Source organism: Galleria mellonella, unplaced genomic scaffold (genome assembly GCF_026898425.1).
Source record: "Galleria mellonella isolate WM207_F2 unplaced genomic scaffold, CSIRO_AGI_GalMel_v1 utg78, whole genome shotgun sequence".
In the NCBI taxonomy this organism is placed as follows: Eukaryota; Metazoa; Arthropoda; class Insecta; order Lepidoptera; family Pyralidae; genus Galleria; species Galleria mellonella.
This window is the reverse complement of record NW_026442151.1, coordinates 7,261,133-7,279,232: the sequence shown is the minus strand read 5'-3', so window position 1 is coordinate 7,279,232 and position 18,100 is coordinate 7,261,133. Positions and strand designations below refer to the sequence as shown.

Genomic DNA, 18,100 nt, shown 5'->3' with positions numbered 1-18,100 from the left:
GCCAAATTAAAAGTATCCGTAACCAGCGAGCGTGTATGAAAAGATTGATGAATGTGGAAGAAGCGAAAGAGGTTTGTTTGAATCGAAGCATTTGGCGTTCCATTGCTTCTGCCTACCCTAATGGGAGACAGGCGTGATAGATATGTATGTCATGATGATTGGTTTAGGCGTTAACGCGCCAAGAGATAACAACCTCAATTTTGCATTTATAACATTAATTGCTATAAGAGATACTCTCTTTGTCCAAAAAAACTATTATAACTTTTGAACACTTAATCACCGTTTGTTCATCTGTGCCTATAATAATAGTAACCCTAAAATGGATATACCGATTTCAATGCTACCTTTTATACTAAAGCTAATTTAATCGTAATGCCTGAAGGTTTGTTAGTATGAATGTTCGGAAGTACAATTTGGACCGGCTGTATTCAATGGGCCGTGTGCAAACAGATCGTGTAACAGCGACCTTTTCTTCCTATATTGAAATGAAGCTATCTGTGTTGTGCTCACTGAGACATTAGAGCGTAACTTCGTTCCCCTTCATACATTTAAACTATAAAGACGAATCGAAAGCCTTCCCATATAAACTTGACTGGGCTTAATATAAAAGGCTCAATTTTTTGTCAGGAACTCCTCGTGTTTCTGATTATAATATCATATATGCCGTTAACTGTCCACTGCTGATCTTAAACCGTCTCCTATTAGGTATTTTGCTAGTAGTTGCCACACTTAGCAGGCGGGTTGGCAACTGCAGCTAGGTTTTGGTGATGTTAAAGAGGAACAATCCCGCATATTTTTGTGCTTTCTCACTATTCTTAAAATATTTTTTTTATACAACTTAGAATGGCAAACAAGCTGACGACCCACCTGATGAAAAGTGGTAACCGTTGCCTATAGACATGAGCAGTACTATGGACATAACAGAGTATACTGTTTCGTCCATGATACTCCCCATGCGTTGCTATTCTTGAGGACTCAAGTGTTATTCCTCTGTACCCTGTAAATTCACGCCATATCCCACCATTCAAACCGAAACACAGCCATGCAAACACAACTGGTTTACGGTTGAAACAGGAATCCGACAGAGGTACCCAAGCAAACGACTTTTGTACAAAGTCTCCCTCTGGTAATAATGCTAATGACTTCGTTTTCACCCTGTACTTTCAAATTATGTAGTGTTCCATTTGCAATTCTATTTTGTTTTATAGTATTAAATATAATAGAGAATAAGGTCACAAGATTGCCAGTGACAACTGCCGTCAATAACGTAAACAACATATTCATAAACAAACCTCTGTATTGAAGTATTTGTTTTTCGGCTTACATATTAGAAAAACAATATTTGTAACGTTATTATCATATCGTGGGCGTTGCTTTACTTTCCGTGATGTCCATGTATTAAAGATACCAAAACACCTTGTATAGGTCAATAATAAAATTTACTTAGATTCAATATGGAATGACTTATCTCTGCATTTCCTGGAAAAAAAAGTCCATAAAATTCCATGTTTTTGTCAGGCGATGATTACCACTTTCTATCAGGTGGGCCGTCAGCTTGTTTGCCATTCTAAGTTGCATTAAAAAAATAAATTAATAAACATGCCACACTTGTATAAAGGTGTTATCATCGTCATATCAGACTTTAACTGTCCTCTGTTGAGCATAACTTCCCCCTTGGAGGGTTTTGCCAGTAGTCGCCACACTTGGCAGGCAGATTGGCAGCCGCAGTTAGGCTTTAAAGATGTTTTAAGAGGGCCGCTGCTGCCCATCCCTCGCCCTCCCTTAGTCACCTATTACGAAATCCATAAGAAAGGAAGGAGGGGCCTATTCTATACCGGGATCACACGACCCACACAAATATGTTATAGGTATTATGTTACAGGTTCCTATATGTAATTAATTCGATGTATGTTCGTGTTTCAGCCCATGGCACCTGTCGTTCTCGTTCGCGTTCTTCTTGCACGGCGAGAGTACGGTGTGCGCGTCGGTGGACGTGCGGCAACACCCGCCCGTGCGGACGCTGACCGCGCGTCGCCGCCACGCGCTTCACGGCGCTGGTAGGCGTGCTGATGCTAAAGGTTAGTACCTGCTTACTCTACTTATTTTAATTTTGCTACAGCCGTCATATTATAACTCCCTGTCTTTTTACACAATGAAGGCATGAAACAGATATATTGTCAGCTTGACTGTAAGCGGCTACAATATCTCATGAAAGCTTCCAATATCAGACCATTTTGATCTGTGTGATATGACAATTTATATTATACTGGTCTTACTACTAAGTCTCACCCTTTAAAACAGGACACAGTATGTAGGAAATATGCTTGGTGGCAGAATTAGTAGACAAACATGTCAAGCCAGATGTCTTTGTATAAAGTTTATCTTTGTTCTTTTATTATTTTCTATAAACTAAAATGTTGCATTTTTATTATCATAACCATACGTTTAATGTGACATAATAATATGAATACTTGATATTTTTATTTGTGTGATTATTTTCAACAGTCATCCTGGCGCCATTCGGTCTGGAGGGCACGTTGACGGGCCGCGAGTGGACCGACAATGACCCCGCTACCGCGAGACTGCTCGAGGCGTGGCGGCAACTGTACCCACTAGAGCAGGGCTGTGGAGCCGTCGAGGTATAAGATTAAATCTTTTATTTGTTTAATTAGTTATAACATAATTTTATAGATATGTCTTATCGTTATCCGGCCCGAAGGACCATATAAAGCTACAGTGATGTCATTGAATTTTACATTGGTCAGGTGGTGTGTGGCGGGGTCCGCATGCGGTACCCGCTGCCGTACGCACTGGTGACGGAGATGGAGTCGGCGCCCGCGCCGCCGCCCTCCGCCGCCGCGCTCGCGCGCCGCACCATGCACGCGCTCGCCGCGCCCTCGCCGCACCTCCTGCAGGTACGCACCCTGCACTCTACGCAGTCACTACCCACGCACCATATACGCACTCTTCGCGCCCCAACTACTGCACATACACTAATGCACTATACGTACAAGTACACTGTACCGCATTGTACACTGCGTACTGTACGCACTACTCTACACTACACCATCTCTGCTACGTGCATTCCTCTTCGCATTTTCGCCGCCCCTACTGCATGCACGCACTATGCAGAGTACACTACACTGCCCACTGTACGCACTACGTTACACTGTACCAGCGCCGCACCATGATTCGCGCCCTCACCGCACCTACTTCAGGTACATACCGCGCACTGTACACTACGCCACCGCAGTACAGTGCACGCCTTTTATATTACTTGTTGCAAGTACGTGTACGTACTGTGTACTTATCACTATACCACCATTACACGTGCTAGACACGCACTACAGTGGGTTGCCAAATTAATAGGGACAGTCACATTTTTTATAATTTTTGTTCCTCAAGTGCCCCTGATTGCGTTTTTAAGTGGTATAAGTGTGTTTGAAATATGTTTTTATGTTATCAGTATCTCTGTAACTCAAATTTAAAGTGAATTTCGAGTGCTGAGAGATTTATTTATTTTGTAAATATATTTTAATAACGAGAGAGACACGCAGTCGTCCACACGTGTAAAAGTGAAACACGTAAATAATTCTTTTGAACAGTTCATTTGTGGTTTTGTGAAATAATTATTACCTGCAAGTAAGTACTATTTTACTATTATTAAAATTAAAGTATTTTGAGGCAGATTTTAGAACAATTTTTATTTTTATATATTTTTACAGCTTTGGCTATGGGTCGAGGGGTAGATTTGTCTCCGAGAAAAAAAAATCTGAGATTAAAACCCTTCTCCTAACCACAAGTCATTCTCAAAGAAAGATAGCAGAACTGGCCGGCGTATCTAAGTCTGCTGTCAATAAAATAAAGGTCAATTTAGACCAGAATCGGCCACTTTCGCCCAAAAGAAAAGGCAAATGTGGCAGAAAACGTATCACAACAGCACGTTCTGATAGGAAAATTCGGGATATCTGTTTGCAAAACAGAAAGAAAAGTATTGGATTCTTAACTCAGATGGTACAGGAATATGGAATACCTGTTTCTAAAAGAACTGTACAGCGAAGGTTGGCAGAGGAAGGCCTGACAGGTCATCGTCCAGTTAAGAAACCACGATTGACAAATGCGATGAAGAAGAAACGGCTTGCTTGGGCTCGTGAGCACCGCCTGAAGACTGTTGAAGACTGGAATAAAGTCAGTTCTAATGTCAATTTTGTTTGTGTTATATAAAATCATATTTATAAAAATTATGAATAAATTTCTATTTTTTTTTTAGGTATGTTTTTCAGACGAGTCAACATTTGAAATTCTAGCCGACAAAAGTAACTTTGTCAGGCGGCGTCCGGGCGAGAAATTTCACCCTGATTGCATAGTGGAACGTGTTAAACACCCTGTAAAAATAATGGTATGGTCTGTCATAAGCGCAAAAGGGGTTGGGCGCCTCTATATAGTCCAGGAAACCATGAGACAGGACCAATACAAGCAAGTATTAGAAACACGCCTGTTGCCACAACTCCAGGAATGGTTCCCGAATGGGGAGGAATTTGTGTTTATGCAAGATTCAGCTCCATGCCATAAAGCGAGGAGTGTAACCAAATTTTTGGAAGACCACAACATTCCAGTTTTACCTTGGCCTGGCAATTCTCCTGATATGAATCCCATAGAAAACTTGTGGCAAATTACCAAGGCGGAAATTGCCAAGGAAATGATAACTACCAAAGAAAAACTGGTTGAAAAGTTAATAAATATTTGGCATCACAATCCCAAAATAAAAGAAAGTGCTAAACAGTGTATCGAAAGTATGCCGAGGCGGATTCAAGCACTGATAGAAGCAAAAGGAAATGTGACAAAATATTGATAATTTCCTATCATAGTACTTATTATACTTGTTTATATTTTCAAGTTGTTTAAATATTAAATTATTGTATTCTAAATTCATTAAAGATATGTATCTAATATTATTAAATATAATCATAGCCTAAAGTGACGTTTTGAATTAATTATGGACCAATATTTTACAAAAAACCAATATTTCGTGACTGTCCCTATTAATTTGGCAACCCACTGTATTATCTGATACTACACTGCACCATTACTGTACGTGTTCCTGATATAACAGTATACTACTCTATTATAATATGGAATTAATTTCCTGTCTACTATTGGAAGATGGAAACGGAACTTTTTTTTATTGCTAAATCTGTTCTGAGTATACTTCCAAAATTAAAAAAGAAAAAGGAACGAAGTTAAATTGACTATCACTATTGAATTCCTTAGTGGCAGTCAGTTCAACCATTCTGACAATGTTTGATAATTATCTGCATAATAAAATAGTAAAGCAAATGATATTGTGGTACTGCTATTGAGTTGAATGATACCACTCCAGGCAGAGTCGTGCTGCAACGAGTCGTCCGGCGAGAAGCCCGAGGACTTCGTGGACCCCACCCGCAAGACGCCGTGCACCTGCGCCAAGTGAGTGCACGCTCCGCATTATATATACGCTCCTATATTATATACGCAATATTATATTATACAATTTATCTGAAGCGCACGCTCGTGACCCTATCGAATATTTTTTTATGCATTAATCGAACACCAATTTTGCTATGTCGCGGCATATTGTTCGTTCGATAGCGTCATATAGTGTGTATGAATTGTTTATATATAATAGTAGATACGAGCAGTATGTAGCCGTAGAACGAACGTTGTGTGTCTTGCATTTATAATATTTATTTATGAGAATTTCAGTTATGTAGTTGATGAGATGCATTCGAATGAGCCCAGCGCATGTCGCGGTCAACATTGAACCTTATTGCTAGCTCATAAGGCATATTGACCGTGACCGGCGCCGTAGACTTAACCGGGTACTGCCGTGTAGATAGATAGGTAGATGTTATGTTTGTGAATGTTTTTATATAGTTATATATTTATTTTATACATATGTAGTCTTAAGCAGTAGAGGGTTACAGCTGCTTTGCCAACGGACGTGTTGACATGTTCGATGGTGTTGCGCTTCAAGCGACGAACGAATCTCTATCTCTCTCGTGACTAAAATGTCACTTGAACTCATTCATAGAAATTTGCAAAGGTTCCTTCGTCGCCCGACGTCGCGGTCAGGCACTTGTCACACTTTAAACTCTCCTATACATCGAGTCAGCTTATTTTTTGCTTGTTACTGATACTGAATATTTTTGTAATTGCGGTGGCCACTTACTACTTAACATGTTTATGTATTTTACTATTTCGGCCTCGGGAACGATACTCGTACTTATGTCGCGTGCTCTGCATACTCCCAATTAGGTGATAGAAAACCGGTCGTTTACGTTTTATACAGTAAACGTACGTCGACACGCTGTCGAATACGAACCGTAACGCGGTAACCGGAAACGTCTCGAGGCTAGACGAGGCTCACCGCCCGCAAGCTACGCGCGGGGCGCGCACGAGCAGCGCTAGCGCCAAGTCCTGGCGCCAGAGACAGGCACAGAGAGGCAAAGTGTGAGAAGCGCGCGACGCGCAGGTAGGGCCGCGGCCGGGAGTGCGGTCGGCTAGCGTTGTGTTGGTGCAGGTGGCGGCGGCGGCGCGGCCCGCGGCCCCCGCCCTTCCACCGCCGCGCGCCCGCCCGCGCGCCGCGCCGCGCCGCGCCCCCGCCCGCGCCCGCCTCCGCCTCCGCCTCCGCCTCCGCCACCGCCGCCGCCCCCGCCCCGCCGCGCGCCGCGCTCACGTGAGTACCGCAGGGACCGCCTCATGCATCGCTCCTCTCACCGCCCACCGCTACCTCCCCCCTCGCCGGCGCCGCAGACGTCACCCCGAGCGGCCGGAAACGCCGCCGCAGGTGAGCACCCATACGAGAGAGCGACCTCGCCTCGTAGGGACATCGTTACCTAGGTCCATCGAAAACTCCCACGAGCCCGGCCACATCGTCATGTCATATCGAGCAACGAATAATAAAATAGCGCTTGCTCTGCATGCCATAGTGCCTACATAACTTACTGTTATATAAATATTTATCATAAAGTAGTTACGATTACATATACCGCATGAAATAATCGATTGTTTACCGCCATATAATCTGCATGTTCTGTGCCGTATATACGTCTGGGTAACATTTGAAGTTGTGTTTCTTAAACTATTAAGGACATAAGTCAATAAGTATTAAACATTAGCACATTGCTATATCTCCTATGAACAGTTTTGTATTTTATAATGTTTATACTTATGTTATCATAGTTTAATAAAATAAACCGTTGTCACCAACAAACAAATAATGTAATCAATTTGTAAGAGGTGACTTCTTCAACTATTGACTTTTGATAAAAAAAAAAAATGTTGTCATCAAAAATGTGTAACCAATCATTATCTATCTATAACCTTCATATTTTCCATAGGTCTAGCGACCTAAGGAAGAAAAAGAATCCGGTCCGAAGGACTAAAAATAGACTTCTTTTAACTTTTGAGTCGGATATATAAACAGCCCCACACTCAAATTAATAAATGGGGAGTCTGTAGTTGCATTCAATCATTTGTGACAGAAAATATAAAATCGTTCCTAAAGTTTGATCCTCTTATTCAAAAAACTAAAGCTTCCTCCAACTCTATTTCAGTTATTACAGTGTTTTGTTTTCTCTTGCCATTCACAATTGAAATTTATCACTTAATAAAAAGACAAAACACTTCACTACTTAAAATAGTTTTAAGAGAGTTTTCATATTTTTATGAATAAAGGGAGCACACCTGCTCCCCTATAATATTGTTAGACAGCATTATCCTTTGCACGAACCACAACTTCTTACCACTTCATCTGATTGATAGCGAGCTTCGACACGCAGAAAACGATCTATAACGAAGGCAGCCCGAATTTATGTATTGGCCAATCGTTGTGAACTAAACAGTTCGACCGTTATGTTTGAAAAATGTCGGTGGTTGCGGGCACATCTTTTTAACCTTGGTCGCTTTCTGCCTGTTTAAGAGGATTTATAATCGTAAGACTCGGCAACTTGTGTTATTATCTCTCAAAATTAATTAATTAAACATCTGCCTTCCCCCCACCCCTCCCCACCCCCTCTAAGGGTAGAACACTTACAAAAAATTTACGATTTGCCTAAGAAAGAACGAGACAGCAACATCTTGCGTATTGTTCTTTCTCGTGAGCGTAATAATGAAAACCTTATCGATCAATCCTATCTTTTAACTTGTATAATGTGAATAATTGTTTGGTAGTAACCCCCCCCCCCCCCCCGCGCTATCATAAAAACGTCAATCCTCTCATTAGCTATTGAACTGTTTTGTCTCTTTCTTTAGCACTAAATTCCTAATTTTAAAGAATGTGACAACAAAAAACAGTGTAGTAGTTAAAAATTGATTTGTAGAAGGTTTTAGTTTTAATCAATAAGGGGGTTCTCATAGTTACTGTTTTATATACACTGAATATTTGACATAAAATTTATTTTTAAAATTGACAGATAATGTAAATGTTGCCAGTCTTACGATGTAAACACTGTATTGTACAGGTGATTAGATTTAATCATGGAAGTATCATTTGGGACAATTTCTTTCGATGGTGTTGTCTTCAAATCATTTATAAATCTTCCTATATCATATCGCGAAGATCTCTGTGCGACGCCGGCGAGACAAGCGGCGTTGCTTCGTTCCCCTTCGCACATTTCTGATGTGTCTTATATCACTGGTTATTTTTGTTTTGCAAATTTTTATTCTGTGATATGGTAACATCAGTGCAACTACCACGAACATAATAACATCTACCTTACATCACGAGGCTCTAACTCGCTCGATCCATTACGTTTATATGCGCCATCAGGGTTCATCAGGATTTATTGTCAATTGTCATTGTCCAAATATCATTGTAATCAAATTCAAATATCATTGTAAGTAAAAATAAAATAATGTACCGGTGTAATGAAGAAGATATTATTACATCGTTATACTATAAGTATTTAGGAAACTGAAGAACTCTCTAATGGCATACGTATCTAAATATTACTATATCTATCAAATAAATTTTGAAGGCAAGTTTAAAAAATTTTCATATTTCGCTTGTTCCTTGTTATGTTCCTCGGGGAAAGTTATTCAGTTTCTGAAATGCTGTTTCTGGATTTATTGATACTTTTGTTACACCTTGTATAATACTGTATTGTAAATATTTACGTCAGTTTTTTTACGCGTTTAAAATTCAGAGATGCCCGTCTAGTTTCGAGCTTGACAGGAGGTCTTATTCATGAGCGCGGTACACGACTGTGTCGCTATATATATATATATATATATAGTAAATAATATATAAATAAATAATTACAATACAGTATGACTCAAGGCAATTATTGATCAATTAAATAAATATTACATAGTAATTATGTAAATATTACATTTTTTTAAGTTTTAATCTGCAATGAAATTTAAATGATAAAAAAAAATTCGTATATTGGATTAGAAATGTAATTGTTTTTAAAATGTAATGTTAATAAGTTCAAGTATAGAAGTAAATATAACATATAATTGGTTACTATACATTCCTAATCCAGTAATGTAAATTTCCATTAAGTAAATGCACACTAATGCCGTGACATGTGGCAGCAAAAAACGGTATTTATACAGCCAAAGATGCAGTTATAAGAAACGATCTTGTAGTGGTAGTTTTTTTTTTTATTCAATAAATGTTTTTTTTTTTTTTGTTACACTAATGGGGTACAGTGAAGATTGATGGGTGAGGATGAATAAGTAATTAGATCAGTTGTGCCTTTGCTTGTGATAAATTTACTAGTACATCAGTATTTATTTACTAGTACATCAGTTGATATATATATATATATATATATATATATATATATATATATATATATATATATATATATATATATATATATATCTAGTCATTCATATTATAGCAGCTTTTAACTGTCAACTGTTAAACATAGACTTTGTTTCTTCGTCCATAAGGAGGATTTTGCCAGTGTTCAAAATTAACCTTTTTATATACTTTGACAATTATAGTTTTTTATAAAAAAGAAAATTGATAAAACAATTGCAAATAGAACAAAATATACATAATATACTTCAAGTCAACAGACGGTAATTTTATTTACAATATATTGTAATAAATAATATAATATAAATAATAATATAATTAAATACTAAGAACCAGCACATATTACAAACAGCCAGTAGTTGCCACGCTTAACAGGCGGGTTGGCAATCGCAGTTAGGCTTTTAGTGATGTTTTAAGAGAAATGCTACAGGCTATCTCTCGATCATGAAGTTCCTAGTTTCGTAAGCTGGGAGCACACGGTAAATGTCTAGTAGTGTTAGGTAGGAGATGATTAGGGCAATGCACCTCTGGCTGTATGGTGTGTACCGTTTGTTGTGGTGGTGGTGGTGTGGTGGTGTGGTGTGTGACCGTGCGGCGGCGTGTGACAGGGCGGGGTGCGGCGGCGGCGCGGCGGGCGGCTCGCCGGGCAGCTGCGGCGGCGGCTCGCCGGCGGCCGCCGTGTCCGCGCCCTCGTCGGCCGGCGCGCCGCCGGCCTCGCCGCACCACACCGCGCTGCCCTCGCAGGTACTGCCCAGCGCACGCTGCCTTCACACGTACCTACACCTACCTACATACCTTCGCCGCTAATATACTTTAACATCTTTTCTTTTTTAACATCATTTTGGTCCGCACCGAGTTGTGGAAATACAGGTTCTCACGAATGGCGTTATGTACCCTCAAAATCAATTTTTTTTTATACAACTTAGAATGACAAACAAGCTGACGGCCCGCCTGATGGAAAATGGAACCGTCGCCTATAGACTCGAGCAGTACCATAGACTTAACAGAGTATACTATTTTGCCCATGATACCCCCCATGTGTTGCCATTCCTGAGGACTCGGGTGTTATTCCTCTGTACCCAGTAAATTCATGCCATATCCCACCTTTCAAACCGAAACACAGCCATGCAAACACAACTGCTTCACGGTTGAAACACGAATGGGACAGAGGTACACAAGCAATCGACTTTTGTACAAAGTCTCCCTCTGGTAGATTACTGGTAGTAAATCCAGCTGGCTTAGTATCCCGAGGTCTAAGAGCAGACTTATTAAACAATTCTTCCTTGTGGCGATCAGGGCCGTCATTTTTAAAACTAGAGTCATTTCAATTGCCACTTAATCCAAATAAACATAATTCCATCATATATGGTTTTAATGAAATCAGAATAGCAAACAAGCTCATAATTTGTATTAAAAAATTATAACTCTCGCTGATAAATATTATTATTACTATTTAACTCTTTATTGCATCAAAAATATAAAAATAAACAATGGCATATTAACGATTCAACTGAAATACAGTAGCATGGAGTACAGATTAAAATGTACACATAAAGGTATAAAAGGCGGTCTTATATAAAATTCGTTATCATAGATGACTATAGTATTATAAATTTATCCTCGTATCCAAACAGTCGTGTGAACTAAAATTTCATCCCAACCATCTGGACGAGTGGTGGTCCTCCACCGTGCGTTTTTCAAGGCACTTTCTCCCACGCACAACCACTCTTTGGAATCAACTTCCAGCATCAGTATTTCCGAACCGATACGACGACATAACCTTCAAGAAAAGAGTATATTTTTAAAAGACCGGCAGCACACCTGCAATACCGTAGGTGTTGTGGGTGACCATGGGCGGCGGTAGTCACTTACCATCAGGTGAGCCACATGCTCGTTTGCCCCCTGTGTTGTAAAATAAATTGTTGGAAAGTGTCTCTGCCAACTCACACGACTGTTTGATGATAGAAACGAAGCAACTCAACCAGATATAAATCATCTTAATGCAGTCTCTATCTTAAATAGATAGAGACAGAGTGGGAAATAGCATGATTAGAGAGAGGTGTGGACTGAAAGACAAGTGTAGTAGTGACAAAAATCGAAAAAGCAATGTTGCATTGGTTTGGCCATTAGGAGATGATGTAAGAAAGAAGAGTTACGAAATGAATAGAGATGCCGTTAGGGGCCGTCTTGGAAGAACGAGAATTGATTAAACAGGCGAATGTGCTGTATCCATAATCGGCAAGCGTGTATGAAAATATTGATGCATGTGAAGGAAACAAAAGAAACCTGTTTAAATCGAAACATTTAGCCTTCTATTGTTTCTGCCTAGCCTAATGTGAGACAGGCGTTATAGATATATATGTATATGTGCAGTCTCTTTATAAAAGTATGCAATGTTATTTGAACGTAGAGCGGCGGAGGCGGGCCGGGCGTGCCGCCGTCGCTGCACACGCCGGCGCCCACGCCGGACCCGCTGGCGCCGCCCACGCCCGCGCCGCCCTCCGCGCCAGCCAAGCACTACGCGCAGGTACGCTACACTCGCAACTACCCACACGCTACGCTACACTTTTAGCACCCCTCACATGAGCTATCGCCTTCCATAGACACACATTTTTAACCCGTGCAGCGATCGGCTCTAGGCTAACTCGCTATATCCACTGCGTCACCGATTTTTGAAATAACCAAATTTCGAATACAGATTTATCCATAGATTTTTTTTTAATGGCTGAATATGGAATGATATCCCCGCCTGTGTTTTCGGTATACACTGGCGGGACACCAGTGAGAGGTGATAGATGAAGATGAAAGTAGGTCAGTTAGTCCATCATGAAGAATTCCGCAAGAATTAACCACGATGATTTTCAGGGGAAACCGCGTGGAGGTCGACCTGATAGGGTACATTGCTAGCAATAAATTCCCCGGATAAATTAGTTTATTACCTACATAAATTAATGACCTACATAAATTTAATGAAAACGACGCTGCAAATTCGAGCATTATGCAACAGGCGCTATCGCGTTAGCGCGCGGTACTACATTTTTGTTCGGTATAGCGTATGATGCATAAACGCTCGAGAGGTTAATGTACTACATACTATCACCTTTTTTTATATAATCCCCTTTCCCTATACATACCCCAACTTTCATACATACTCCTTGTATCTACAACTCTATATCACAAAGCCGATCACTGACACTCGGCCCTGAATAAACATTCCTTCTGAATCAGTTTTTTTTGAATGGATGAAAATGGAATGATAACCCCGTCCGCGCTATCGGTATACGCTGGCGGAGCGCCAGTGATAGATGATAGGTGAGGATGAAAGCAGGTCAGTTGGCCCATCGTGAAGAATTTAACAAGAAATTAAGGTGACCTAATTTCTAAGGAGGTGGACCTATTATAAGGTATATAGCTAGTAATGGAGGTGTTAAAATCGACGAGTTGTTGAGTGAGCCGTGTTGCGCGTGTGCAGGGCGACTCGCCGCCGGGCGGCGGGCCGGCGGCGGCGGAGAGCGTGCCGGCGGAGCTGCTGCGGCGGCCGCAGCTGCCGCCCGCCGAGCGCCGCGCCGACCCGCTCGAGGACGAGCACTCGCTGCACATGCTCTACGACTACACCACCGTGCTCGCCTGGTCAGTCACACCACAATAGCACCGGCCTCTACCTCCAAACTGTATTGAATGACAAACAAGCTGACGGCCCATCTGATGGAAAGTGGTAACCGTCGCCTATAGACATGAGCAGTAGCATGGACATAACAGAGTATACTGTTTCGCCCACGATACCCCCATGCGTTGCCATTCCTGAGGACTCTCTCTCTCTCCCACCTCTGTACCCAGTAAATTCACGCCATATCCCACCCTTCAAACCGAAACACAGCCATGCAAACACAACTGCTTCACAATTGAAACACGAATGGGACAGAGGTACCCAAGCAATCGACTTTTGTACAAAGTCTCCCTCTGGTGAGCGTATTTACAATATTTAAACATATTGTGACGAAAGCAATTATTTGTATCTAAAAATCAAAATACAGTATCGATTTAAAAAAAAAATCTATGTATCCAATCTTTAGGTATATGCCTTCAGATAATAAAGAATTTTCCAAATCAGTTTACTACTAACAGAGTTATGAGGCAACAAATATAATGAAAATACAACCGAATTCAAACCTTCTTTTTAAAGTCGGTTGAAAAACAAGTAGAACGAATAAACCACTGTTCTACACATGTATCATGTTATTTTACCTGTACTCATGTCTGTAGGCGACGTTTACCACTTTCCAACAAGTAGCTATAGTTTGTTTTCCATTCTAAGTTACATTAAAAAAAAATCTTGGTAATATATTAACACTTGTAACACGCGTTCGTACTCCATCTATCGTTATGTGTATTTACTTAATTAAGTTCGAAGTATATAGTAAAAAAGTTAGTTAATTTAACTATATATTTTTGAATGGTTAATAACGCTGGAATACATTTGGTTAAAATGACTCATTAAATCTAGAGTGTACTAATAACTGTAAAAGAGTTATTAATAAACTGTATAAAACATATGCGAGCAATTGAACGGATATGTTTACATTAAGTTAAACCAAACGTGTATCTTTAACTCGCAACAACAAATAGCCTGTTAGCGCAACAGCGTCGTTCAAGCGTACGATTGTTGTGTTCGTAATAAGGCCACATCTGATTTGCTTCAATGACTCGTATTTCTTACATTCACTGTATGAAAATAGCGACATCTTAACATATTTTTTAATTTTGGGTCTAAGTGTTCTAGGTTGTTCGCCCAGATACTTATTATACTTGGTTTTTATAAGACACGGTATTCCTACCTTGAAGATCAGGTCATTTAAAAAATAATAGTTCCAATATATGAAAATTTAAAATCAAAATGCACCTTTGTTTTTTTTTTTTATACCACTGAGATGGCAAATAACATATTAAAACTGCATATCTGTAGCGGGTCGCTACTATACTGTTATCGGGCACTTTGTACAGTTAAATGATGTAGTGTTAACTGTGGGTGTTATGTCGGCAGGCTGGAGCATCCGGTGAAGCGGTTCAAGAGTGAGGAGAGCACGTTCCGCGAGGAGTTGGCGCTCGGCGCGGCGGCGGGCGGCGACTTGTACGCGGGCCACGACCATACCAGCATGCCTGCCACCACAGACCACGCGCCGCTAGATGTCAAGCAGGAGAAGCACGACCCCGTCAGTATATTATGTCTATTACTTCTTGTTCTTTTTAAATTGCTGATTTTCAATTAGTAGGCAACGCAAACTAAATAGAATATTAGAACTGTTTCTAAAAGGAGAATAACAATTTGTGTTACTTTTTGGTATCAATCTAAGTAACTTTATTTGAAACATAATATTTTTTTACATTCATAAGACCGTAAATTCGTGTAATTATGCAAATGTGAAAACTGTTTATGGCTCAATATAAATGTAATTGACTATATATCGATTAAATCAGGCGGTGTATTTTCCAAAAAAAAAATCTTTGATTAAATCTTTGAGTAAATTATGTGATGTTTAAAGCGCTGCTAATATTCATAAGCAGCTTTTGTGACTTTCCATCGGTTAAGGGTACATAACTTATATTATACTTGTAATGACTTGCGACTTTTTTTTATTTTAAACAATCTAAATTTTGCTTTTTTTGTTTTTAGGAGGACGTAAAAGAGTACAAAAATTTATTCACATTAGACGGTCTGCATCCAACGCTACGAGATCTGGATCAAATATTTGAAAATTCAGACGACGCGGCCAGTGGCGATGAGACGGTAAGACTTGTGAGTGTACACCCTTCTTTACATTCTTTATATTTAACATTTAAGATTGACCTATTGATTTGAATATAATTAAAATGTATGAAAATTAAAATAAAATTATTCATATAGTCGGTGACTATAAATTTTATATAATACAGTACAAAAATTAACTTTTGTCGTTATATTGCAAGAATTATGGAGCTAAAATATCTAAATGATACATAAGCTTATTTTATGTCTATGAAGCTCGATATGATAAGCTGCATACAGTCTTTTGTAACCATAGAGAGAACTTTGATGCGGCAAATAATGAATTGGACAAATTACGTGCGTGTTACCGTAAAATTAACAATTTTTTATTGAGAAATCCTAAATATTTCAATTAAATGTAATTCCGCGTTCTCTTCTAATTTTGGTGGCATGTGTGAGGCGTGTAGTAAGGCAGTAAAATATCAAATATATTTTAAAAGTTTTAGCAATAGTAGAATTATCTATTTCTATGACAAAGTAGATATATAAATGTTATAAATATAAACGTTTTAGTCGCGATCGTGGATCTGTATTTATAATACTACTAAATTTTTGTTAAATTTTTTATTTTATAATAATATTTTTTAATTTTCATTTTCACCTGTCCATGTAATACTGACGACAAATAAAATGGTTGCTTTTTTATTTTGAATAACATTAATAATTTTTCTCAAACATGCTTGGAAATGTGAGCATTATTGTGACAATCTTCTTCGAGATAAATCAAAATTGCCGTACTGGTCAGGTACACGCGGGCAGCGGCCGGCAAAAGTTGTATGAAAATTCATATCTGTCGTGTTTTGCGGCCAGATAAATTACTATGTAAACTCATATCTGTCCTGTAATTTAAAAATATAATGACCTTTTACTTCGAAACATGGCTCCCAAGAAGGTAACTAATAAAAGCTTTTATTTAAATTTCGAAACGGCTTGCAAATAGAAAGCTGTTTATTGAAAAAAAAAAACAAAGGAACATTATGGCGCGTGAAAATTTATTATTGTTCGTTATTCGTCATTGAACTGAAAAAGTAAAATTGTGTTTTTGATTTTCGCACATTGTTTGAGAAAAGTACTATACTAGCCTTGGCCACAACTAGGCATTGATGGACTCACGTATGTGTGCCTCGGCTACACCTCGGCCCACATTTGCACGTTCGTCCATCAATGCCTCAGTTGCTGGCCGCTGCAGTAATGTACTATAATATCAAAATTTATAATATAATATAAATGTATAATATAAATATTATGAAATTTTGTCAATTCTGTAAGGAGTGTATAGTATGTACATTGTATGAGTATATTCGTTTTGTTATTTTGCTAGTAAAGTAGTTGCATATAGTTTGTGAAATCTCTTGATAGCCCTCTGGATAACCTTGAACATGTTGCAATTATTTTAATAAAAATTAAAACAAATTTAAATTATTAGAGATCCGTCCATGACTGGGCACTAGTCATAGTTGTAACAAATGAGTATGGTAACGAGAGTGCGCGATGGTCCGGCAGCTGGCGGTGCAGACGCCGCCCGACTCGAACAAGTCTGCGGAGGAGGCGCGGTACGCGGGGCGGTGCGTGCGCGCCGAGGAGCTGAGCAAGATGTTCCCGACGCCGCCCAGCATGGAGGCGCACACGCAGCCGTCGCCCGGCTTCACGCTGCCCGACGACGCGCCGCCGCCGCACCTGCACGCGCTGCACGCGCTGCACGCGCACGCGCCCGCCGCGCCCGGCGCGCCCGCCGCGCGCCTCGCCACGCCCGGCTCGCCGCCGCCCGACCCCATCGAGGTCTGACATGCTCCACTACACTCCACTCCACTCCACTCCACTCCACTCCACTCCACTCCACTCCACTTATACACCGATACATATAACACACCAAACTAATATTTCACATCTTGACAAAAATTACGAAAAAAGTCCATAAGTGCATTTAACTTGTATATTTATTTATTATTCACATAGATAAAATGCTGACACTATTTTAAATACTATCCGCCCTTTTTTCCTCTGAACAATTGCTCGATTTGCGTGAACATTAGTGACATGCGATTATATGCGTGTGCGCAGGACTGGTCGTACGTGTTCAAACCGCCGACAATGTACAAATGTGTGGGGTCGTCGAAGTACGCGCCGCTGCCGACGCTGCCGAGCCAGCAGCTGCCGCCGGTGGCGCTGCCGCCCGACGCCGTGTACCGGCCGCGCTGGCAGCTCGAGCCGCCCAAGCGGCCGCGCCCGCCCGACCGCGCCGATCGAGCCGACGGCGCCGATACGCCCGACACGCATCGGACAGGTGATACGCTCATAGTACTCATTGTTAGTTTAAACACGCTGCCTCACCTTACCAAGTTACTATCTTTACTTTGCGGATCCCACTACCGTATAAATATTTACATTCATGAGTTTAGAGAGATTTTTAAACCGTCATCATCATTTTAGTCACTAACTGTCCACTACTGAACATAAGTCTTAAGGGAAGTTTTGTCAGTAGTTGC

At 40.2% G+C, this 18,100-nt stretch overlaps 1 protein-coding gene across 4 annotated transcripts in view; it reads left to right on the top strand.

Annotated features, from left to right (window-relative positions):
* The window catches only part of LOC113517317 (mediator of RNA polymerase II transcription subunit 13), a 98,841-nt gene that overhangs the window by 68,426 nt on the left and 12,315 nt on the right, over window positions 1-18,100 (top strand). For 2 of the 4 annotated variants that reach the window (XM_052901614.1, XM_052901613.1), the window contains exons 5-16: window positions 1,924-2,078; window positions 2,506-2,639; window positions 2,766-2,915; window positions 5,381-5,466; window positions 6,560-6,715; window positions 10,420-10,555; window positions 12,222-12,338; window positions 13,284-13,441; window positions 14,853-15,021; window positions 15,483-15,605; window positions 17,118-17,393; window positions 17,676-17,898. In XM_052901614.1, coding sequence (XP_052757574.1) covers window positions 1,924-2,078; window positions 2,506-2,639; window positions 2,766-2,915; window positions 5,381-5,466; window positions 6,560-6,715; window positions 10,420-10,555; window positions 12,222-12,338; window positions 13,284-13,441; window positions 14,853-15,021; window positions 15,483-15,605; window positions 17,118-17,393; window positions 17,676-17,898 — 1,883 coding nt within the window. The remainder of the gene's footprint in view (window positions 1-1,923; window positions 2,079-2,505; window positions 2,640-2,765; window positions 2,916-5,380; window positions 5,467-6,559; window positions 6,716-10,419; window positions 10,556-12,221; window positions 12,339-13,283; window positions 13,442-14,852; window positions 15,022-15,482; window positions 15,606-17,117; window positions 17,394-17,675; window positions 17,899-18,100) is intronic. The other 2 variants (XM_052901615.1, XM_052901616.1) reach the window with 2 other exon arrangements.